The sequence below is a fragment of the Peromyscus californicus genome, unplaced genomic scaffold, assembly GCF_007827085.1.
Source record: "Peromyscus californicus insignis strain IS unplaced genomic scaffold, ASM782708v3 Scaffold_4__1_contigs__length_199733344, whole genome shotgun sequence".
NCBI lineage: Eukaryota > Metazoa > Chordata > Mammalia > Rodentia > Cricetidae > Peromyscus > Peromyscus californicus.
Window position 1 is genome coordinate 5063877 of NW_026294562.1, and position 25922 is coordinate 5089798.

The following is a 25922-nucleotide window of genomic DNA, read 5'->3' on the forward strand; positions in this document are numbered from 1 at the left end:
GCGCGCGGCAGGGCTAGAGAAGCGTCCAATCTGTGGAATATAGTTCAACTCTGGATGAACAAGTTCCTAGATGGGCAGCAGCATGTTCCCTGGCCTTCCTGTGCCTCGGTTTCCTTCACTATGAAACAACACAAGTAAGAGCGCCCTGTAGGTTGTACCAGCATTCAGATCTCTCCCTAAGGGCTCAGAACCGTCTGTGTAGCACGTAGGAAGTGATCAATAAACATCGCTGGAGAAACGGGCTGTCCGGGACAGGGTGGTCTGGGTACTGCAGTCACTGGAAACCGAGGCCACTGACGGCAGGCCAGGCAGGACTCACACCAGATGCAAACGCTGGCCCTCGCCCTCCGGAGTCGTCCCCCCGCCCCCCGTGCGTCCGCCACTCTGCACCACCTCGGGGACGGGGGCGGGTCGCAGGGCACGGGGCCCCCGGACAGCAGCCGGGAAGCGGAGGGCCCGGGAGCGGCCCCCTCCCCGACGCCAGCCCCTCACCTTCCGGGAACTCGGGCACCGCTAGGTCCTGCTCCCGGCCGTCCACCTTCTGCAGGTACTGGTAGACCAGCTCGTCCTTCTCCTGCTGCGTGACGGCGTCCAGCAGGGCGTACTCGAGCGAGGTCTGCGCGGGCAGCAGGCCCGAGAGGCCGGCGCTGCGCGCGCCGGGGGCCGCCATGTTGTGCGAGCTCCCGAGGGCTCCGGGCTCGAGGGCGCGGGCCGGGCGAGCCGAGCCGGGCCAGCCCCGAGCTGCGCCCCTCACGCGCCCGGCCGCTCCCGGCCGCGGTTCAGACGCCCAAGGCCGAAGGGCCGCGCCTCGCCGGCGCGCAATCAAACTCCGGCTCTGCCCACCCCGCCCCTTCCAGGTCCCGGGCCGCCGCGGAGCCTGGACGTTCAGAGCGCCAGATTCGACACGGGGAAGGCCGCTGGGGCCGCACTCTGGAGGGGCTGGGGAACCCGTTCCCTTTGAAGCCCCACAGGGTTAACAGCACAAATAAAATTCAAATAACTATGTGCAACTTAGAGAGAGCCGACCTAGGAAAACAGTTGCCCCACTCTTGCACTGCGATCAGCCGATTCGGCGCGGCAGTGACAGCCAGAGACGGTTCCCGCCAAGACAGACCCGAAAGGTAAAGGGTTAGGAATCCTCGGAGGGGAGGCGTTGTTAACTGTAAGTAGTGAGGCCAGTGGTTTTGTGTTAACAAAAAAAGTGTATCCTGTCACTCTGGGAGTGCTGAAAGTGCCGGAGCGAATGGAATGTCCCGCGAGCGGGGGCGGTGGCGCGGAGAGGCAGCTGCAGCTGGTCCCCAGGCTGCCAGGCCAGGTGCACCCACGGGGACTTCGGGGCGGGCCTCCGAGCCGGCACTGCTTAACCCGAGGACAACTTCAGACCCCTTCTCGCCCTTCCCCGACCCCGGGTCCAAAGGAGGGGTGGAGGGGCCCGCGGGGATCTGTGTGCTTGACCCCCGACGTCTGTCTGGAGATGGGGCTGACCACTTTCAGGACGGACAGCCCCTGTGGGCCGGAGTCCAGTGTGCCTGGGTACAGTCTCAGTGTCTGAACTTTGTCCACGGTGCAGGGTTTGAACCTGTGGTGGAGGAGGAAATGGAGTGACCCAGGACACCGGAGCTGGTTGGATATCCATGAGTCACGAGTCCACCGGGCAGTTTTGTGACCGGCACCTCTTTGGTTATGGCGTGACTAGTTTCAGTGGTGAACACGGAGCCTATTTAAGATGAAGCTGTCCGGCCTGTACTTCTCACCGTGCTTAATTTTCAAGGCATTATTGATTCTTAGTTTTATGAAGTCTTGGGAAAGAAAGAAAGAAAAAAAGGATGCTTGATGAAACAGTGTCACAACGTAAAGAAAACGATGCAGGCGTTAGCCTGTGGTAGGTCCTCTTAATCTGTGTGGTGTAAATGGAACAGTGGGTGTTCACAGGTACTAAGTGTGCTGCCTGGCAATATAATCATCACCAAAGGTTTAGATTCCAACCAAGTTACTTGGCTTTTGGTTAATTTTTTTTCCTATTAAAAAATTGTAGCAAGAAAAGGACTCTGAATTTACTAAAGACTAATGTACTCATAAAACCATTTTGCCATGTTAGAAGACACGTTTTGGGAAGAAGACATCTGGGAATATAAATCTAAAAGAAAACCAAAACCAGCACATCCAAATAATTGTTCTCAAAGTAATCCAGAATCTGCTGGAAAAGCCACAGATGGAAAATACCGGGCAAAACGAAAAAGGAACAAAAAAGGAACCACAGAAGACAAAGACAAGCTGAAGGACCACAGGGCGTGCCTTGGAGAAACGGACTGTCAGCTTTCTGTAGGTTCCAGTCAGAATTCAAGTCATAGCAATGAGATTCCACAGTCTCAAAGCAAAGAGACTACTCCAAGAAAGCACTGTAGATCTCACAGAAACAAACACGTGTCCCCAAAGGTCCGCCCGGTTTATGATGGACACTGCCCAAGCTGCCAGATGCCCTTTTCCTCACTGATAGGCCAGACGCCCCGATGGCATGTTTTTGAGTGTTTGGATTCTCCACCAATCTCTGACACAGGTAAGAAAACCCCCCGGGACCTTCCTGTTGCTGCCTCCGCAGTACTGGGATGGTAAAAACGTGCTTGTTTATTGAAGGGCTGGTGATCTGAACCCAGGTCCTGTGTGCACAGCAGGCGCTTCATTGACTGAGCCTGCATCCCAGCGTCTCCCACATCCCAGCGTCCCAGTTACTTCCCGTAAATGTTCACTAAGGACTTTCACTAGGCTTTCTCTTACTTGACTCTTACAAAGACCATAGAAGGTAGATGGTATCAACATTTTATGCATGAGGATTTCTACAAGTTAAATAACCAGGCCAATTGTTATCCCATTTTAGAATTAGATAGGAATTATAAACACATTTGGTTTCTAAATATGGGTATGTTGTATTCATCATGCGTGTTAGTAGCCGGAAGAGGAACTAGAAGGTTGTCTGAGATGACTCAAATTCTCATAAAAATGTGCCAGCAACAAAAGTGATGCCATGTTTTTATTATATTTTAAGATAAATGTCATATTTAACACGTAGAAAATTCTACTTGGACTATATGGAGAATGAGTTATGACTATTTCGTTTTTTTTTATCTCAAATTTTCTTGTGAAGAGCTTTGAAAAGCAATCTAAAAGTATTTGGTTTAAATGTAATAAATAGTGCCTCCTAAAACTTTGTTGGATTAATTTTTGGTGTTTTAATGTTGATCTTGGCAGCAGCTGTCCTGCAGTTAGCCATAGCTGTTGCCATAGTTCTTAAAGGTGGCCCATGGTTGGCAGGGTGGTGGTGGTGCACGCCTTTCATCTCTGCACTTGGGAGGCAGAGGCAGAGGCAGGCGGATCTCTGAGCTGGAGGCCAGCCTAGTCTACAGAGCGAGATCCAGAACAGCCAGGGCTACACAGAAAAACTGTCTTAAAAAGAAAATAAAATGGGACCCATGGTTTTTGTGCTTAGAGGTTACTTTGGTAGCACTATCAAAGTCACTGTATAAAATGCTTTTTTTTAAAACTATTTTCAGAGTGTCCCGAGGGTCTTCTATGTACCTCCACAATTCCTTCTCATTATAAGAAATACACTCACCTCCTGCTTGCTCAAAGTAGGTCTAGCAATGAGCCTCTCAGCAGCCCATCACACATGCTGGCTGGACATTTCACTGCTGCAAAGCCAGACTCTTCTTGTAACCTTGAGGAAAGATGGCCTGTGCATCAGAAAACTGAGAACTTAACAAAAGTTTTAGATGATTCTTTGTTGATGATACAGTGTCTAGAAACAGCTCAGCTTCCAGCTGAAACCAATGGAAAGATTCCCTCTTCTAGGAGTTCTCAAACATCACCAGTTCCACAGCGTACAGAGTTTGTTGAGAAGCACAAGTCTGTGGAAGGTGGTTTGCCTCTTGCTGAGGACGAATTAAACAGCCAAAGTGGCTCACAGAATACGAGTTTGCCATCACCAGAAAATGACTGTGGTGGCTGTGAGATCTCCTACTCTCCATTGCAGAGCGATGAAGAGACTTATGCCTTAGACCAAGAGCTGGACGATTCACAGCAGGACCTGTTTTTCACCCAAAGCTCTAAAGACAGCAGCCTAGAAGAAGGCGGCTCTGCCATATTTGAAAATTTCCATGATCCCTTCCCAAAGGCAGGAGAGGGCATCTGCCCCGTGGCAAAAAGCCCGGTAACTCAGGCTAAGTCCAGTGGATTGTATAAAGGTCGTGTTCTGCATGATTCGTTCCAGCTTCTCTCCTACACTGAGAGCAGGCTTTCCCAAGATGACCCGCCATCCACAGATGCTGGCTTTCTCTTGTTTTCACCTGCATTAGCTCCTAACTATCAAACCACCAAAGCCAAACCTGCTGAGCCAGAATCTCACTCACTTGGATCGAGTCATCAGAAACAGAAAGCTGAAACATCAGCTGTTGGCAATCAAATTTCTCTGCCGTTACGTACAAGTGCCATGTCAAAACCACTGGAAAAGGAGGGAGGGGAGTGCCTACCTTTGCATCCCACCCAAAGCCAAGTTAGAGGATTACAGAGTAAGGGCTCGGGTGCTGCCGTTGCTAACTCGGCGTGTGCCTGCAGAAAGGCAGAGAAGCGTCCGCCTCTTGCCAAATCTTTGAGCATATTGCCTCCCAGTCCCAAGTGCAACGCAAGCCAACCTTCTAAGAAAGTCATGAAGCAAATGGATATAGGTGTGTTTTTTGGACTACCCCCCAAAAGACAAGAAGAGACGTCACCAAGGAAAGGTGCATTAGAAGGGCCGAATGTCGATCCAGTCGTGAGTCCTAAGGAAAAGAGGCCCCGGCTGTGCAAGAGGAAAGCAGAGAACTCTCTAAGTGACTTAGAATTGGATTCCGGGAATTTAAATGAGAGTCAGCACTCTATGGAACTGTTTGGAGAGAGGGCCCAACATCGAAGAAAGAGACATAAAAAGTCAAATTCACCACGGGAAGGGACGGATCAGAGGAGGTCTGGTCACCTTATCAAAGTTCCAGAATTGGGAGCAGTCGGTTTAAATAAGAGCAAAGCCTTTATAAGACGGACTCATGGCAGGCCACAGAGAGGGAACGTGAATGTTTCAGAGTCATCTGGTGCAAGGGAAGTGAGAACATGTCCATTCTATAAGAGAATCCCTGGTAAGTAGAAATGCTAGCTTCAGCTTCTCAGCAGACACACAGCAGTGTTTAACTCCACCTTGCTTGTCGTTGGGTGGATTCGAAATAATTTGTGTACAGTGTATGTTTTCTTTGCTCTTTATGATACTTTAGGAGTCTTTTAACAGGTTGGGGCTTTGTTTTTTAATTTTTTCTTCATTATCACCAAATTTTTATTAAACATTTATTTTATATATGGTGCTATAATGATTAGGTAGCTATTATAGATTATAGAAAGGCCAGTGGACATTGGAGATTCCATTTAACCTGAAAGAAGGTAAGACATTGGTGCAAACGTACTAAAAGCCAGTTTCTAAGCATGTTGAGGATACACAGTGCTCAGTGGTCTAAAAGAAGGGAGCGTAGCAAGCTGGACCCACCATGAATGCCAGTTTTAGAGCAATATCAGGATTTAAGTTTTCCTGGTTTTGTATATTCCAAATGGATATCTGCCTATGCCTTCACAGATGAGTTCATAGAAGAGTGTGCAGGGAAGTGAATTCTATTCCTAAAGACACCACTGACCCTTCAACAGTATACAGTAAAACAACAACCACTGACCCTTCAACAGTATACAGTAAAACAACCACCACTGACCCTTCAACAGTATACAGTAAAACAACCACCACTGACCCTTCAACAGTATACAGTAAAACAACAACCACTGACCCTTCAACAGTATACAGTAAAACAACCACTGACCCTTCAACAGTATACAGTAAAACAACCACCACTAACCCTTCAACAGTATACAGTAAAACAACCACCACTGACCCTTCAACAGTATACAGTAAAACAACCACCACTAACCCTTCAACAGTATACAGTAAAACAACCACTGACCCTTCAACAGTATACACTAAAACAACCACCACTGACCCTTCAACAGTATACAGTAAAACAACCACCACTGACCCTTCAACAGTATACAGTAAAACAACCACCACTAACCCTTCAACAGTATACAGTAAAACAACCACCACTAAACCTTCAACAGTATACAGTAAAACAACCACCACTAAACCTTCAACAGTATACAGTAAAACAACCACCACTAACCCTTCAACAGTATACAGTAAAACAACCACCACTAACCCTTCAACAGTATACAGTAAAACAACCACTGACCCTTCAACAGTATACACTAAAACAACCACCACTGACCCTTCAACAGTATACAGTAAAACAACCACCACTGACCCTTCAACAGTATACAGTAAAACAACCACCACTGACCCTTCAACAGTATACAGTAAAACAACCACCACTGACCCTTCAACAGTATACAGTAAAACAACCACCACTAAACCTTCAACAGTATACAGTAAAACAACCACCACTAACCCTTCAACAGTATACAGTAAAACAACCACCACTAACCCTTCAACAGTATACAGTAAAACAACCACTGACCCTTCAACAGTATACACTAAAACAACCACCACTGACCCTTCAACAGTATACAGTAAAACAACCACCACTGACCCTTCAACAGTATACAGTAAAACAACCACCACTAACCCTTCAACAGTATACAGTAAAACAACCACTGACCCTTCAACAGTATACAGTAAAACAACCACCACTGACCCTTCAACAGTATACAGTAAAACAACCACCACTAACCCTTCAACAGTATACAGTAAAACAACCACTGACCCTTCAACAGTATACACTAAAACAACCACCACTGACCCTTCAACAGTATACAGTAAAACAACCACCACTGACCCTTCAACAGTATACAGTAAAACAACCACCACTAACCCTTCAACAGTATACAGTAAAACAACCACCACTGACCCTTCAACAGTATACAGTAAAACAACCACCACTAACCCTTCAACAGTATACAGTAAAACAACCACCACTAACCCTTCAACAGTATACAGTAAAACAACCACCACTAACCCTTCAACAGTATACAGTAAAACAACCACTGACCCTTCAACAGTATACACTAAAACAACCACCACTGACCCTTCAACAGTATACAGTAAAACAACCACCACTGACCCTTCAACAGTATACAGTAAAACAACCACCACTAACCCTTCAACAGTATACAGTAAAACAACCACTGACCCTTCAACAGTATACAGTAAAACAACCACCACTGACCCTTCAACAGTATACAGTAAAACAACCACCACTAACCCTTCAACAGTATACAGTAAAACAACCACCACTAACCCTTCAACAGTATACAGTAAAACAACCACTGACCCTTCAACAGTATACAGTAAAACAACCACCACTGACCCTTCAACAGTATACAGTAAAACAACCACCACTGACCCTTCAACAGTATACAGTAAAACAACAACCACTGACCCTTCAACAGTATACAGTAAAACAACCACTGACCCTTCAACAGTATACAGTAAAACAACCACCACTAACCCTTCAACAGTATACAGTAAAACAACCACCACTGACCCTTCAACAGTATACAGTAAAACAACCACCACTGACCCTTCAACAGTATACAGTAAAACAACCACCACTAACCCTTCAACAGTATACAGTAAAACAACCACTGACCCTTCAACAGTATACACTAAAACAACCATCACTGACCCTTCAACAGTATACAGTAAAACAACCACCACTAACCCTTCAACAGTATACAGTAAAACAACCACCACTAACCCTTCAACAGTATACAGTAAAACAACCACCACTGACCCTTCAACAGTATACAGTAAAACAACCACCACTAAACCTTCAACAGTATACAGTAAAACAACCACCACTAACCCTTCAACAGTATACAGTAAAACAACCACCACTAACCCTTCAACAGTATACAGTAAAACAACCACCACTGACCCTTCAACAGTATACAGTAAAACAACCACCACTGACCCTTCAACAGTATACAGTAAAACAACCACCACTGACCCTTCAACAGTATACAGTAAAACAACCACCACTAACCCTTCAACAGTATACCGTAAAACAACCACTGACCCTTCAACAGTATACAGTAAAACAACCACCACTGACCCTTCAACAGTATACAGTAAAACAATCACCACTAACCCTTCAACAGTATACAGTAAAACAATCACCACTAACCCTTCAACAGTATACAGTAAAACAATCACCACTAACCCTTCAACAGTATACAGTAAAACAACCACCACTAACCTTTCAACAGTATACAGTAAAACAACCACCACTAACCTTTCAACAGTATACAGTAAAACAACCACCACTGACCCTTCAACAGTATACAGTAAAACAACCACCACTAACCCTTCAACAGTATACCGTAAAACAACCACTGACCCTTCAACAGTATACAGTAAAACAACCACCACTGACCCTTCAACAGTATACAGTAAAACAACCACCACTAACCCTTCAACAGTATACAGTAAAACAATCACCACTAACCCTTCAACAGTATACAGTAAAACAATCACCACTAACCCTTCAACAGTATACAGTAAAACAACCACCACTAACCTTTCAACAGTATACAGTAAAACAACCACCACTAACCCTTCAACAGTATACAGTAAAACAACCACCACTAACCCTTCAACAGTATACAGTAAAACAACCACCACTAAACCTTCAACAGTATACAGTAAAACAACCACCACTAAACCTTCAACAGTATACAGTAAAACAACCACCACTGACCCTTCAACAGTATACAGTAAAACAACCACCACTGACCCTTCAACAGTATACACTAAAACAACCACCACTAACCTTTCAACAGTATACAGTAAAACAATAGTCATGTACTCAGCTTCTCAGTATCACATAAAATGCTTCAGTGATGTTTTGTTTTCAATGACTATTGTGATATGCTTTTATACTCTAGTGCACTGTGTATTGTGTATCTAGTGCTCAGCAGAAATGTGAGGTTGAGTTTATTTACCTGCATTTACCTGTCAGCACACTTGACTGTTTCTTCATAAGCACATTTTAGATCCATATTTCTCAACTTCATTTTTGTTATTGTCCCTCTGGGGAGACTCTTGAGGCAATTGCTTCTTGGTTCCTTACTCCTCCACTACCCTGAAAGGAAATTCAAGGACTGTAGACACTACTGTCTGTCTTTTATTTCACTTTGACCCTTTGGAGGACTACACATGCTTCTAAGTTCTTTGGTCCCAACCATTTTTGACCCCAGAGAAATGTATCAGTGTCACCCTCATTGGAAATTCATGGTTTGGGAGGTTTGTTTTGTTTTGGTTTTTTGGTTTTTTTCGAGACAGGGTTTCTCTGTGTAGTTTTGGTGCCTGTCCTGGATCTCGTTCTGTAGACCAGGCTGGCCTCGAACTCATATAGATCCTCCTGGCTCTGCCTCCTGAGTGCTGGGATTAAAGGTGTGTGCCACCGCCGCCCAGCTTGGTTTGGGAGTTCTAAACCATTCTCCTGTCATTGCTTTGTAGAAATTAGAGGTTTCAATTGCCCCCCCCCCCCCAAGTATCAGTATTGCAAAAGTGTTAATTAGGGCAAAGAAATGATTGGTTTGTAACTTAATATCTTTCAACTAATATTTTTGGTGGAACTATTCACACGCCTCTACACTGGGATATTTAGTACACAGGAGTTTTCTTACCTTTCAGTAAATGTACGTTTTTAAGTCAGTCATAGTTAATTCAGGGTTAAATGAGAGCTGCAGAGTAGGGAGGCCTGGTCTTTAGAAGGAACCCAGGCTGCGACCATCTTGGCTCCTGCTCATCCCACCGGGGGGCATCTGGTTGCAGGAACTGGCTTCACTGTGGATGCTTTCCAGTACGGCGAGGTTGAAGGCTGCACGGCCTATTTCCTCACACATTTCCATTCTGATCATTACGCTGGCTTGTCCAAGGACTTCACGCTGCCAATTTATTGTAGTGAGGTAAGTTTTAGTGTTCTGAACTCGATCTTTGTGGAATGTCGTGACTGATGAGCTTGGTAAGAAATAGAATATTGAAAACTAGAAGAGCCAGCATTGTAGTGGAGAAGATGGATCCTTAAACCTATTTTTAAAGCGTATTTTATTATGTGAGAACAATAATGGTCTCACAGTATACTCTATAACCCAAGTTTCACTCAGTAAACATTTTTTTGAGTGCCTAAGTAAATATGAGACAAAACATGTAGCTCTAGGGAGCTTGTAGCTTCTACAGGTAACATTCACAGGTAAAGCTTGGGTGGGGTTAGTACTTCGACAGTGGTACCTCAGACTCTGTCCCCAGCCAAGTTTAGAGGAAGTTTCACCGTGCAGAATGCCTTGAACTGGCTATTAGATGGTGACCATTTTAATCCTGGTTCCCAGGGGCTTTAGCGAGGCTTTGGTTTAATCCTCACAGCATTCATGAGGTATCCTCTTTTCTTAGTGAAAAAAAAAAGAATGGTTTGGGTAGTCTGTGGGGAGGCACAAGCACCTCAGAAGTATGTATTTTAGGCTTTCAGAAAGTTCAGAATATCTGCAGCATACCAGGAAGAAACACAGGGGGTAAATAAACCCACAGTAGTGGGCACTGCCCAGGTGAGGAAGCAGTTTGTGCCTTTGCTGGGATGGAGCTTCCTCAGGTGAACAAGCAGAAGGCTGACCTGCTGTCTCACAGACTCTTTCCTGGTGTGGAGAGTTCACTCACATCACAGTGGGGACGGGAGGTGACTGAGATAGTAGCATGCTTCTAATTGGGTGTGAATACAACACCAGCAACAAATTCACCGTTCTGCAGATAACTGGCAATTTGTTGAAGAAGAAGCTTCATGTGCAAGAACAGTACATCCATCAGTTGCCGATGGACACTGAGTGTACAGTGGCCGGTGTCAAGGTGGTTTTGCTGGATGCCAATCAGTAAGTAAGACGGCCCCTCAGTCATGCAAGGTGCCCGTTTGAAACAGTGTTCACAAAGAAAACGGTGGCATGCTTGTTCTAGAGCTGAGAGCTAAAGAACTTGGTTCTTAAACTGGAGTAAATCCTATTGCTACTTTTGAAAAAATAATTTTAGTATCAGATTAAATGTAAAGAGAATCTGTTATCTAACCCATGTTGTTAACCCAATGTCAACTTACGGCACTTTATATTTTTAAAAAATATTTTGTTACTGTTCTTCAGAAATGAAGTTTTCCATTTTCCTTAATGTAATTTACATAAAGTAAAATCTTATATTCCATTTGGATACCTGAGAGTTGATGCCTTGCTCCCCACCCAGAACTAAATGATTTTAAACTTAAAAAAAAAAAAAACATGCAATTTTAGACTCTAAAGGTTTGGAAGCTTTCTTTTTCCATGGAAATAGATGGTATTTTTTCTCTCTGTCTCTCTCCCTCCCTGTCTCCTTCTTTTTCTTCTTTTCCTCCCTCTTTTTCCTTCTCCAGATCTGTCTCCCAATGTAAGGTGCTATCATGATTCATGTTGCCCAAACACAGCTACCCATTGTGCTTCTTTCTTGGACGTGAGCCTAGTCCATAGAGATAACAGGCATTTGGAGAAAAGAGAAAGGCTAAATCCAGATTTGCTGAAGTCCAGGCCAATCTTACCATGTTAGATTCTTAAAAAAAAAAAAAGAAAAGTTGTCTTCTGGCCTTGCTAATATTCCTTTTTTTTCATTGCCAGTTTGAGTTCTGATATTTTTGGAGTTAATGTTATTGAAATATTTACCACAGATCACATAGTTCATGTAAACTGCTTGATCAAGCTAGTATTTTTTATCAGACAGAAACTGTCCTGAGGGCTTAGAGGCCGGCCTGTCCTGAAAACAGGACCTTCTTAGGAATGTGCACCTAGACTTAAGTACCTCCCCTGCACATCTGTGCTCAGCTCGTAACATCCGTTCTCTGGTTGACGCTGGAAGAAGTGCCCTTGCTCTGAGCACTTTGTCTGTGCTCTGCATGTTCCTCTAAGCTGTTTGTGTCCAGCTGTCCAGGTGCCGTCATGGTCCTTTTCCGTCTTCCTAACGGCGCTGTCATACTGCACACTGGAGACTTCCGAGCAGACCCCAGCATGGAGCGTTCTCTTCTCGCGGGCCATCAAGTCCACACGCTCTACTTAGACACCACGTAAGACATGCTTTCTCTGAGTTCTCTCTCTTCCAATGAGAGCTTCACTCTGCATTTGATGGGTAATTGAAGCTTTTCCTTAGATAATTAAATGATGGTTTACAGCCAATTGTTTTTAGGAGTGTTTATCAAAAGGATGCCATTTTAAAAATGTACCTGCTAAAAGACAAATTTAGAAATATATATCATAATTTTTATTCATATTTTATTTTTTTAAATGTTTATAGGACAATCTTGTTACTAAAAAAAGAAAACTTGAGGGTCAAATTTTAAGAAAACACCCTTTAAATTATTTTTTATTATTTTCCTGAAGTGTCCATATAGTTATTGGGTATAATTGTGAAGAGGAAGCAGAGGCCACAATTCAGTTTTGTTTATGATTATTGGAATTACTTTTGTTCCTTTTTTCAAAAGGTAACTTATAAGTGGCACCTTTGAATCCTTCAGTGATACAAATATAATTACATAAGAGATTATATTTAAATTATGTAGTCTCGGCTTTTTAAGGTATAACCAACAGAAATTGTATATATTTGTGATATACACTGTATATCATATAATAAAATAACTTACTGATTTGTGGGGAATTAATTCTTAAATATTTCAAGGATTGTGGATGAAATGTTTTAGTGAAAGGCAGTCTCTCTGAGAAAGCAGAATCACCAAGGACAAGTCTTCCCACAGCCAGTTTCCTCAGAGTGACAGTTTCATCCTCTGCACTTTAAGTGATAGATAAGTCAAAGAAGTCTCTTTGTATTCTTCACTGATTCTGAATTTCCTTGTGAGTTTTCATAGGAGAAAGGACCGAGATTCTTTCCCGTTCGATGGTTGAGTAACAAAAACAATTCTGAAAGTCATGAGAAATCATTTGTTTGGTGTTTATAGTGAGTTATAGTTTGGCAAAATCATACTTTTCATCTCAAAATATATGCAGATAATAGCTTGGGGCTAGCCTTTCACCGGGTGTTTTTGTATCTGGGTCGAGAAAGATCTGTTGTATTTTTTTAAAAGCTTTGTTTTTATTATTTCTAATTATGTGTCTGTATGAGTATGCAGTTGAGTACAGTGCTGGTGGAGGCCTAAGACACTGGATCCCCTGGAGCTGGAGTCATAGGTTAGGTTGGCATCTGACTGATGTGGGTGCTGGGAACTGAACTCAGGTCCCTTGGAAGAACAGCATGTCCTTGTAACCCCTGAGGGTATTATTTTTGTAGAATTCTTTCCTACAAATATAATCTCTTTCAATTATATTTTCTTTGATAGTGACTTGAGTTTTAAAAATAGATACTGAGTTTTATCATTCATAAATAAAGTGGTTAACTGGGTAAAAATATTCTTATTGAGAAAAAGTATTCAAACAGGAAATTTGAGGATGATAAAAACATAATTAAAAATGTATGTTGAAAAACTATTATTCTACCATAAATTGGCAGTAACTGGAAATGGGTTTTTCTCACTCTAGGCAGCATGAGACTGTGTGTTTTGAATCTGTTGTACTCCTGGTGCGTTTAATTTGCTAGTTTGTTTTCTTCTAAAGTAGCCTCCAAGCAGAGCCGCAGCTTTCATACTCCTGTTACTAAGAACGGCATCTCCTTGTTGCAGATACTGCAGCCCAGAGTACACCTTCCCATCTCAGCAGGAGGTTATCCAGTTTGCCATCAACGCGGCCTTTGAGGCAGTAACTCTAAACCCACGTGCTCTCATTGTCTGTGGCACTTACTGTATTGGAAAGGAGAAAGTCTTCCTCGGTGGGTGGTAGCGGTATCTAATTCACATTAATATATTATAAAGATCAGATTCTCTTGCATAAGCCCCTTTCAGTGTCTACTCTTGCATTGGATATTTGTTTTCTGACATGATCTAATGTTACCTTTGAAGTTAGAAAGAAAACGCATAGTGTTTGATACATTTAAGCCAGGAGGCTACACTTTATGGAAGCATTTGATAAGTGCATTTATGTTCACACTTATGTCTATAGACTGTCTATCGGCAAAATCTGTGTAGCATTGTGATCTTAATTAGCTTTGAAAGGTGCTTACTGCACAGCCGTGTTGCATCGTTCCCTGTGGTAAGCACTGTCAGACTGTCAGAGAACAAGTTAACTTTTGCTCCTGAGTGACTGCTCTGTCTTCCTGTAGTTTGTCTGGGTGGTAGGCTCTTTTGTCTCTGCAGAGTGCTCCCCACTTGTTGAATAAGCTGACACTGTGTCCGCTTCAAAGATGAAGTGAAAGGCCAGGGTTAACATGTCCAAACGTGGTCCTTTCCATCTAGCTCTTTCTCTGCTGCTTTCTCTTCTTCATGATGATTTTATTTTTAACCATGTGTACATGTGTGTGTCTTTCTGTGCATATGAGTACAGGTGCCCACAGAGACCGGAAGAGGGCATCAGATTACCCTGGCGCTGAAATTTCAGGTGGTTGTGAGCCACCAACTAGAATGCTGGGAACAAACTTGGGGCCTCTGCCAGATCATTATGTGCTCTTAACCACTGAGCACACATTTCAGCGCCTCTGCTTGCCACACTTCTTTTGTAGTTTTTAAATAATGAGTTAGACTTTCAGAAGAATGCTTTGGCCTTCAGGTTGTTAATTCCATAGAGCTAATGAGCAAAGTCATTTGGCTATTTGTAGTTAAAGTGTGAGCGTGTGATTCTGTGAATTTGTTTTTTATTTGGTAAACTCATTTTAAAATTTGAGTAGGTTATAACTTTGTTTATTTAACAAGCTATGATTTTATTGTTTTTCATCTTTTGCTTTGCCTGCAGCCATTGCTGATGTTTTGGGTTCAAAGGTGGGCATGTCCCAAGAAAAGTATAAAACTTTGCAGTGCTTCAATATACCAGAAGTCAGTTCCCTCATAACTACAGATATGTGCAGTTCTTTGGTTCACCTCCTCCCAATGATGCAAATTAATTTTAAGGTAAGCTTTAGAGATGTGTGTCTTTTAGGATGAACCAGGAAAGGTATTTATCTGTATTTAATGCTAAGAATTCTATTAGAATGAAGTTGGTTTTTTTTTCCCCCAAGGGAAACATTTCATGTTTTTAGCTTTTCTGTGTGAGTAAATACAAAGGTAGATGTAGCTGGAGTTTTCTCCAGTCCTGCCTGGCCCACAGTCAGGACAAATCTCTCTCACCCGCCAGTCCCGCAGCCACTCAGACTCAACCAAGTAAACACACAGAGACTTATATTGCTTACAAACTGTATGGCCATGGCAGGCTTCTTGCTATCTAATTCTTCTATCTTAAAATAACCCATTTCTATTAGTCTATAAGTTGCCACGTAGCTTGTGGCCTTCTGGTACCTTACATCTTACTTGTCATGGCGGCGGCTGGCAGTGTCTCTCTGCCTCAGCCTTCCACTTCCCAGAATTCTCCTCTCCTTGTCCCGCCTATACTTCCTGCCTGGCTACTGGACAATCAGTGTTTTATTTATTAACCAATCAGAGCAACACATTTAACATACAGAACATCCTACAGCAGGTAGAGTATTCACATGCCCACCAGGACTCTAGAGAGTTAGCCCAAAGGAAGGAACACAAATAGAAACACCTGCAGCCCTCTGGCCATCCAGACTTCTAATTCTTTCTGGGTGAGGGAGGGAGTTAGACAGTTGTAAATTTGTCTCCTCATGCCTGTCCTGATATCCAGCCCTACTCATTAGATGCTGGTGTCTATTGAATGAGTTAGTGAGGGTGAGTCCCCAGGTATAAACAAGAACATGTCATATAAAACGTCTGACATGTCACTGTGGTTTCGGGGCCTATTTCTCAGATTTATTCCATATTCTAACATTTTTGACACCTGCCAATGTCAAATTATTAATTTGATATTGTTTTATAATTTTTAATTATATAATTAGCTATATATAAAATTATATAATAGATATTATATATAATACAATATTATACGATAATACAATATTACATATAATATCTTGTATAATTTTATAATTATAATGTATAATATTTTATAGTAATCATGATTTAGAACATAAGACACAATAATGTGGCTTTGCTTTTGCCTTTGTGCTTGTGAAGTAGCTCTTCTGATGCTTTTTAAACTAGCAAGCCTGTGCTTTACAAATAATAAATAATATATCAAGAAAATAAATGCTCACTCCTTGAGCAGGAATTTTCTCTGTACACCTTTGTAAATGAGGTTAAAGTACAATTCTAGGATCTATTTTCCTGGGTTCGTAATCCATAAATTTTCAGGTATAACCAAGGCAGGGTTTTGCACATTGCTAATTAATTGAGTCAGCCCTGTGAGCATTTTAAGTTTGGGAGCTGCCAAATTGGTGGAGAGTTTCAGAAAGAAGATGCTGGTTACTCAGGAGGATGTGTGGCGCTATCCTGGAGAACAGCAGCACTTTTTTATTCCCCACTCAGTTTGTTTCTTCTGAGCAGATTGTCAGGGTGGGTTAGTCAGTCTTTTCACAAGAGTGTTCCCAGATGCTGTCTGCTGCAGAGAAGGCCAAGTGAGAGAAGGAAATCAGTCTGGAGCAGCCGGGCTGACCAGCACAGGGACTGTGTGGTGATGTCATGATGGGAGGGGCCAGATGGCAGAGCACTAAGGGAGGAATGCGAAGACTGTCCAATAGGCATACTAAAGGCAGCACAGTGCTTTTACCTGTCAGGACATTACAGGTCCTGACCACAGTGGAACAGCCCCTTGACACACACTTGGACAGCTGTAGTAAGACAGTAACTGCTGTTGGTGGAGGTAGAGGGAGTCTGAACCCTGTTCTTTGCTAGTGGGATTGTGAAATGGTGTCCTTATATTCAGTTTGGTGATGACCTGGGCATATCCCAGCCCTGCCTAAGAGTAACGAAAGCAGCCGGGCGGTGGTGGCGCACGCCTTTAATCCCAGCACTCGGGAGGCAGAGCCAGGCGGATCTCTGTGAGTTCGAGGCCAGCCTGGGCTACCAAGTGAGTTCCAGGAAAGGCACAAAGCTACACAGAGAAACCCTGTCTCGAAAAACCAAAAAAAAAAAAAAAAAAAAAAAAAAAAGAGTAACGAAAGCATCATTGTACATAACTGTTTAAATATTCACAGTAGCATGAGCTATAACAGCCAAAAAAGTAGAGACAACTCCAATACCCATTAAATAGTGAATGAACAAATAAAATGGGATATATCCATAGAACAGAACGTTCTTCAGCTAGAAAAGGAATGGAATAATAATACATGCTACAGTATAAACTATGAGAAAATGTGCAAGATAAAAAAGGCAAACATAATTCCTATGTATTATATGATTTGGTTCATGTGAAATACCCAGAGTATGTAAGTCTGTCAGCTCAGAATGCAGGTTCGTGATTGCCAGGGTTTGGAAGGAGACAATGGAGAGTGACTGCTAGTGTGGTACAGGGTTTGTTTGGGGAGGATATAAATGTTCTAGAATTTGCTAATGGCAATGTTGCACAGCTTTGGTTTTGTAAAAAGACTAAAAATTTTATTTTAGTGATTTTTAACACTGACAGTTGCTGCTTAGAAGTAAAGAGAGAAAAAACAAAAAACAAAACAAATAAACAAACAAAACAATGAGTAAGCAAAGGAGAGGTAAAGAAATGGATACCAGAAGCAGAGCACTGTCTGTTAAGAGACAGCCATGGTACTGTAGAGTCTTGGGTTCCCTATGATGAAGAGACAGCCATGGTACTGTAGAGTCTTGGGTTTCCTGTGATGAAGAGACAGCATGGTACTGCAGAGTCTTGGGTTTCCTGTGATGAAGAGACAGCCATGGTACTGCAGAGGCTTGGGTTCCCTATGATGAAGAGACAGCCATGGTACTGCAGAGTCTTGGGTTTCCTATGATGAAGAGACAGCCATGGTACTGCAGAGTCTTGGGTTTCCTGTGATGAAGAGACAGCCATGGTACTGTAGAGGCTTGGGTTTCCTGTGATGAAGAGACAGCCATGGTACTGCAGAGTCTTGGGTTTCCTGTGATGAAGAGACAGCCATGGTACTGCAGAGTCTTGGGTTTCCTGTGATGAAGACACAGCCATGGTACTGCAGAGTCTTGGGTTTCCTGTGATGAAGAGACAGCCATGGTACTGCAGAGTCTTGGGTTCCCTATGATGAAGAGACAGCCATGGTACTGCAGAAGCTTGGGTTTCCTGTGATGAAGAGACAGCCATGGTACTGCAGAGGCCGGACACCCAGAGTGCTTGAGTTCCTTAGAGAAGTGAGTGTTTTTTGTTGTGGGTGGGGAGGGACTAAAGAGACAGGTGACACACGAGGTAGGCTGTAATTGGTGGAGAGGTTCTCAGCAGCCTTACTCAGAAAGAAGACTCTGATGACTCCTGCACAGCCAACAGCTTCACAGACTCTTTCCTGTTCCTCATGGCCTTCTTTGAGAGATTGTGTTTCCATCATTCCAGACCTAAACAGAAATAAATCTTGAGGCAACTGAAAACTCAAGTATAGTTTTTATGCAGGAATTCAAACTGGCTTTAAGATTTGGAAGCCTTTATTCTGCGCACTATTTAGGGTAGTGTCCTTGGAAAGGGAGTAACCTGGTACCATTGTCTAGATTTTTAATCCTCACTGAATATATTTTACCACTTCTGGGAGTTTATATTAAAAAGTTAATCCTTTATGAAAAGGCTATTTTTAGGGTTCTTCAATGATGGGTATCTAAAACAGTTAAGACAGGCAGGTGGAGTCTCTCCTGGCACCCCTGAAAGAGGGAGCTGTGAGGTTCCAGAGAGTGAACCATGACCCCTTTCCTCTCCCATCCTCCCTTAACGTAAGCAGGTAATGTGACATTTTTGAAGCCTTCTTGTCTTATAAACTCAGAGGAGTAGAATCTGATGATTATAGTAATCCTATGTCTTAGTGATTATAGCCAGCTTTACTAACCCTAAATATTTGTACTGCATCAGACATAATGGCTCTTTGTTTTCATGGTGCTCAGGGCATTTTTAAAGGTTCTGGAATGTGAAAAGTACAGTCTTGACTTTCAAGTACAAGGGCTTGAGTTCTATTCCCATGTTTAAAAAGAAAAACCCCACAGCTGGACGTAGTGTACCCCTGTAGTCACAGTACTGCGAAGCAGAGACAGGTGGGTCTCTAGGCCTCCCTGACCAGCTAGCCGAGGCTAAAATAGATGGGTCCCATTGAACGACACACAAGATCACCCTCTGGCCTCCTCAAGCATGTACACACATGTCCCTGAACACACATGCACCCTCATATCTAAAAATTAGGCCTGAAATGCTGCACATAATGCTTACTTAATTCATACTCTGGCTCATCCCAAGGTCTTCCAGGCGTTATACGGTTGATTATTGGCATCCTGAAGGGAACTGGTGACATTACCAAGGCGTTTCCTCACAGACTGGTTACTAATAAACAGAGAGAGACAGTCATAAATCAGGGGTTTTGTGTTGACTAAATTGTTTATAATAACTTCCTCGTGAGAACAGTCCTGCAGTTGTAGTTAATGTACAGCTAGTGGGTGCTGGCAGCTTCTCTGTAGATTTGGTTCATGTAACCATAGGTTTCTATTTGTAGCACTGGTTTACATCACATGCTATTTTTAGAATAACTGATTTGTCTCCTAGGAACCAGAAATTGGTCTCATTTAATTCTTCAGGTAGTTTTGAAGAAACAAATGGATGTGGATAAGCTGGTAGTGGATGCTGCAAACTAGACTCGAGTTTATGGGACTATGCACATAATTATGTATATTATCCACAGTCTCTGTTTACTGTGACCTCCTTTCTCCTGGAGGGCGGAGTGAAGGAAAATAGTCATTAAGACAATAACCAAAACAAAAACTTGAGAATTTACAATGCCAGGGATGTCATGGAAACTTAAATGTCTATAACTCCAGCTCTTAATATCAAGGTTTAGGAGTGGATTAGAAATGTGGGGTTTTCAGGATAGATATCTTTATATTTGCTTCACATTAATGAAAGGTTCTGGTTGGTACAAAGGGAAGTTTGGGGAGGTCAGTGCTGGGAAGAGGACTCAACAGATAAGGGGACTTGCTGCGCAGACATGTGGCCCTGGGTTCAAATCTCCAGAACCCACATAAAAGGCCGAGTTTAGGTGCGAGTGCTTGCCACCCCCGGTGCTGTGGGGGCAGAGACAGGGGGATGGCTGGGGCTGCTGGCTACCAGCCTCCTCTGGATTCAGTGACTGGCCATGGCTCAAGGGAACAAGGCAGAGCATGACAGCAAGATACCCATGTCCCCCACATGCATTGATGCGAGCACACACACGCACACATACATACAGACACACACGCACACATACACATATACCACACACATACATACACACATATACACATACCCACACATACACATACACACACACATACACACACATACACATACACACACACATACACACATACAGACACACACACATACATACACACATACACATAAACACATACATACACATAGACACACACATATACACGCATACACACACGAAAATAAGGTTATTTTATCAACAAAGTGAATTTTAGCTCATTCTAAGCTTTTGAATTCCTAGGTTTCAATCTGAAAACCAAAAGTATTGACCTTAAAAAAAATCCCTTTTGTGACCCTTCCCATTCTCATGTCACTGTCGTCTTCAGCTGAAGTCCTCCTGCCTTCCAAAGATTTAACTTGGAATGGATTCTTTTCTTTTCTTTTTTCTTTCTTTCTTTCTTTCTTTTTTTTTTAAAGACAGGAATTCTCTGTGTAGCTTTAGAGCCTGTCCTCGAACTCTCAGAGATCTGCCTGTCTCTGCCTCCCAAGTGCTGGGATTAAAGGTGTGCACCCACCACCACCTGGCTGGAATGGATTCTTAAAGAGATTTTGAAATGCTGTAGTCAGTTCCGACTTTAGCTGAGACGCTTTATTTTACTCAACACTTACAAGAAGAGCATGTGTGGTGGTTTGGATAAGAGTGGCCCCCATAGGCTTGTGTATTTGAGTGCATAATCATCAGGAAGTGGCACTGCTTGAGAAGGGCTAGAAGGTGTGGCCTTGTTGGAGGAAGTGTTTCAAAAGCCCACGGCAGACCTAGTTTCTCTGTCTCTGTGGATTAGGTTGTAGCTCTCAACTACTTCTCCAGCACCATGCCTGTCTGCTTCCTACCTTGATGTTAATGGACTAAACCTCTGAAACTGTAAGCAAGCCCCCAATTTAAGTGCTTTCTCTTATAAAAAATTGCCTTGGTTATGGTGTCTCTTCACAGAATGGAACAGTGACTAAGACAGAAGTTGGTAGCAGAGACTGGGGTATTGATGTTTGTTGGAGGGATGTGGAAGACTTTGGTAGTTTGACTAGAAAAGTAGTTGAACGCTTTAACCTAAGATGAGTGGGCCATCCTCGGAGGAGCATGGAAGACAGTGCTGAGGGTGATCTGATCTGTGGGAGCCCAGATCAAGAAGTTTCAGAGGGAAAGCATATCAGTAAATGGCCTGGAGACCATTCTGGTGATATTTTGGCAATGAACGTGGCTTTTTTTACTTTGTCCTAAAAAAAAAAAAAAAATCTTCCTAAAGAGTTTTAGATTAATGGCATTTTGGCAGAGGAAATTTCAAGACAGCCTATTACTGATTGTGTCATGTGATTATTAGTGATCAGTCTTATGCATGTCTACAATGAAAAGGAGCAAACTGAGCAAGGAAAGATACAAAATGTACAGTTTAAGGAGAAAGGGAGCACCAGGAGTTAAGTCCAGTGCTCAAGGAGATAAAAAGTTTAAAGAAAAGCCTGGCAGTACATGGAATAAAGGGAGTGGTGACCTCAGGGCAAGACCCCACCCAATTAGCTTCCAACTTCTGAAAAGAAATTGAAGAAAAGCTTAAGCAGTGAAGGAAACCATCTCCAACAGAAAGCTGCTGAAGATGTAATTGAATGAGGGGCCATGTTCCAGCCCTAGTAAGCAGCAGAACTTGGCAGCTTCAGCCACATGGTTCTGGCTTTAGAGTCAAGCATAGAAGAAAGGAGTTATGGAGTCTCCCTCCATGGCCAGGAGTGTGTCAGGGATGTCCTTGCATGGAGTCCAGAGAGGCTGTTGTGTGAAGCTCTGAAGGTGAAGCCTGAATTGCTTTGGAAAACCCAAGATGTTAGAGATGCCAGAGTCATAGGATACCTGCCAAGGAAAGCCGCTGACAGGAAGTGGAACCAGCCCAAGAGAAAGGAGTTGGAGATCTGAAGAGCTTCTGGACATCAGACATGGAGATGCAGAGTTTGGAGTCTGACCTGCCGAGTTGTCAGTCTTAATTTAGTCCAGTATTTCCTCACTGTGCTCCCTTTCCTCCCTTTTGGAAGGGCAATGTATAGTCTGTGCCATTGTATGTTGGAAGTGTTGTATTTTAAACACTTGGAAGGCTGCAGTGGCCTTGGTGGGCGGAGCCAAGGGGCACGGCGGGAGTCCTTCCCACCAAACAGGCGGCACCCACGTGGGAGGTTTTGTCAAAGGGGAAGGGAGGGGAGAAGAAGAGAAAATGGACAGGTCTGAGGAGGGGAGACAAGGAGAAAGAGAAAAGGAAGGGCCAGGTGCACACCACCTCCTGGCGAGAGGGAAGGAAGAGAGAGAGAAGGGGGAGGGGCTTCTCTTAAAGAGGACTTTACATAAGATGATGTTATCAGGGTGCTGGGTGGGCCAGAATGCTAACGGGCAGTATGTGATCTGTTATTTTTATTTTATAGGGGATTACAGTTAAGAGATGGCATGAGTCTCAGAAGAGACTTTGAAGTTTGGATTTTTAAGTATTATTGAGACTGTGATAGAGTATGGGGACTTTTGAAGTTGGACTAAATGCACTTGCATTATGATGTGGCCACAAACCAATGGGGTCTGAGAGGGGAATGTGGTGGCTTGAATAGGTATGGCCCCCATAGGCTCATATATTTGAACGCTTAGTCACCATGGAGTGGCACTGTTTGAAAAGATTAGACAGTGTGGCCTTTTTGGAGCAGCTGTGGCTTTGTTGGAGGAGGTGTGTCACTGGGGGGGTGGGTGTTGATGTTTCAAAAGCCCATGCTAGGCCCAGTCTCTGCTTTTGGTTCAGGATGTAGAATACCATCCTAAGCCTCTGGAACTGTAAACAGACCCCGGTTAAACACTTTGTCTATAAGAGCTGCCTTCATTGTGGTGTCCCCTCACAGCAATAGGACAGTGACTAAAACAGCACATTACTTCTGATTACAGTGGCCTGAAGATTGAAGATGAGTCCAGTTCACGGTTGAGGGGTAAAAAGCAAAGGCCCAAGAGGAATGCTATGGTACATTTTTAAAATGTGGGTCTGTACTGAGGACAGTGCCACTCTTAGCCGGTGATTTCTGTGTCCCCTGTCAGCTTATACTCAAAGGCTTATGTTGCATTTATGTTTAGTGTTATCGATATTAATGTCTCTGTATGTGGGGTTTGGAAAGAGGTGGGGTTTTGTAGTTACCTCAATCATAATTTATTTAACTCCATTTCTTAGCTTTCAGATGACCCATCGTACGTTTTTCCAGACATTGCCTTAGCTTGTTTAGGAAAGTCAAAAAGAGAAGCTGTGTGTATTTCCTGTGACTGTCCCCTTGGAAGCATGGCCCTGGGTTGCTGCACAGCAGTCTTAACAACAGTCCTAACTATCTGTGATTGTCAATGCTGGTCTCTAATCTCGCCCTTTACTCCCACACCATCTGTCTCTGTTAACACTAACCAGCGAATCAATGCACTGTTTTTATTTAACAGGGCTTACAGAGTCATTTGAAGAAGTGTGGTGGGAAATACGATCAGATTTTGGCTTTTCGACCTACAGGATGGACACATTCTAACAGCATAACTAGCATAGCGGATATTACTCCCCAGACAAAAGGGAATATATCAATATATGGTAAGATGGTTCCAATTTCTCATTACATGTCTTTATTTGTTCGCATATACCATATGTAGATGTGGAGCTCAGATGACTGCTTGCAGGAGTTGGTTCTCTCCTGCCACGTGGGTCCTGGGGATCAAACTTGGGTCATCAGGCATGCAGCAAGTATCCTAAGCCACTGAACCATCTCTCTGGTCCAGAATTTCTCACTTTTAATGCTTTCATTACTATTCATTCCTTAAAAGTACTATAAAATTAAGAACCAAGAAAAACAGACGGCAAAGAATTGAGCAACTCTAGAGTTTCAAGGCTCTTTACGACGCTGAATTCCTATCCAGTCTCTTGTAAGTCGGCAGACAAGAGTTGGCGATATTCTGATGCTGCTAACGCAGATCACTGCATGCTGTAGTAAGTGGTACTTAAGGGAAACGATAGAGTTACTTGAAAGGACAATGCTGTGGTTTGATACCCAGGTCAGCTGACAGGAAGAGTGAGGTTGTGGCAGGAAGAGGTGGCTTAGATGTGGTGACTACAGGGGTGACAGCTGGTGCAGACGCCTTTGTGCTTTAGTCCCTTGCCCTCTGAGCTGCCTTAGTACCCTGATGGTAGGTAGACGTGCTGTGTCACCAGACCACTGAGGACTAGTTTACTCAGAGGACTCTCGTGACCCTCCTCCATGGGACTTTAGCTGTAAAAAGACAAAGGGATTTTTAGAACTCTATTTTTCCTTCGTGCTTTTTATGTGGGTAAAACTTGGCACTGCCGTTGGCTTACACTAGAAACCAAAGGTCCCCTGCTTGCCGTTCTTCCCATTTCCTCGTGTTTCCTCCAGTTTTCCTGAAGTCCACAGCCGAGTGAAGTGTTTCAAGCAGTGGTTCTCAACCCTCCTAATGCCACACACAACTCTTTGATACAGTTCCTCATGGTGTGGTGACTCCCAACCATAAAATTATTTTCGTTGTTGCTTCATAACTGTAATTTTGCTACTGTGATGCATTGTAATATAAATGTCTGTGTTTTCTGATGGTCTTAGGTGATCCCTGTGAAAAGGTTGTTCAACCCCCAGATGGGTCGCAGCCCACAGGTTGAGAACTACTAGTTTAGAGGCAGAAAATCCAAATTAAATATAATTCTAAAAATGCATATTTTAGGTGTGTACATTTAAAAGTAGTGTTTTTTGGTTTTTGTGGCTTTTTTGTGTGTATGTGCCCTGAGTTTTATGTTAATGTTTTAATCTTTATTAATCATAAAGACATCAAGTTTTATTATCATAACTAAAGCACCAGAGTTTTTTAACAACAATATTCTAGATTGCTTTTCTATCTTCTTTTATTTTTATTATTTTGGTTTTTAGTAAATAATCTCTTCCCTTTGATCTTACAGGAATTCCCTATAGTGAACACAGCAGCTTCCTAGAAATGAAACGTTTTGTCCAGTGGCTGAAACCACGGAAAATCATACCTACTGTAAATGTCGGCTCCTTTAAGTCTCGGAACACAATGGAGAAATACTTTAAAGAGTGGAAATTGGAAGCTGGATACTGATACTGTCACAGAAGAGTCAGCAGTAGTTACGTTCAGCAGGTGTTAATAGTTAAGTCTAAACGAACATGAAATGTATTCTATGAAAACAATCTCAGGACTGTTTCTCACTCACCAGTACTATATCCATGGTACTGAATGCCTTTCAAAGTCCTGAGGGACAGGGGCCTTCCCAGTGCCTTTAATTCTCCTCTGTGGAGGCAATAGTCATCTGCAGCAGCCTAAGGGGAGGAAACCAAAGGGATTCATGGTAATGGATACTAGACAAGAAGTATTATCTATGTAATATGAAATAAAACTTTTATATCATATGCACTCTTAAATAAAAATTAATATAGAACTTGCTAACCCA

The 25922-nt window shown here is 43.0% G+C and overlaps 2 protein-coding genes across 9 annotated transcripts in view; one reads left to right on the forward strand and one right to left on the reverse strand.

The window, feature by feature from the left end:
* Nhlrc2 (NHL repeat containing 2) overlaps positions 1-795 on the reverse strand; it is a 48744-nt gene extending 47949 nt beyond the window's left edge. The window contains exon 1 of the mRNA XM_052762446.1: positions 493-795. Coding sequence (XP_052618406.1) covers positions 493-670 — 178 coding nt within the window. The 5' untranslated portion in view covers positions 671-795. The remainder of the gene's footprint in view (positions 1-492) is intronic.
* Positions 290-25922, forward strand: Dclre1a (DNA cross-link repair 1A). Of its 8 annotated transcripts, none has more exons than XM_052762441.1 (10): positions 290-547; positions 1571-2557; positions 3549-5162; positions 9914-10047; positions 10880-10998; positions 12063-12203; positions 13806-13951; positions 14968-15122; positions 23903-24044; positions 25413-25922. In XM_052762441.1, the coding sequence occupies exons 2-10, from the start codon at positions 2092-2094 to the stop codon at positions 25571-25573; spliced, it is 3078 nt and encodes a 1025-aa protein (XP_052618401.1). In that variant the 5' UTR covers positions 290-547; positions 1571-2091; the 3' UTR covers positions 25574-25922. The 8 variants fall into 8 exon arrangements, 6 of the variants coding, with proteins under 6 accessions (XP_052618401.1, XP_052618399.1, XP_052618400.1 ...); XM_052762439.1 differs by lacking the exon at positions 290-547 and adding an exon at positions 906-1121; XM_052762440.1 differs by lacking the exon at positions 290-547 and adding an exon at positions 1085-1162.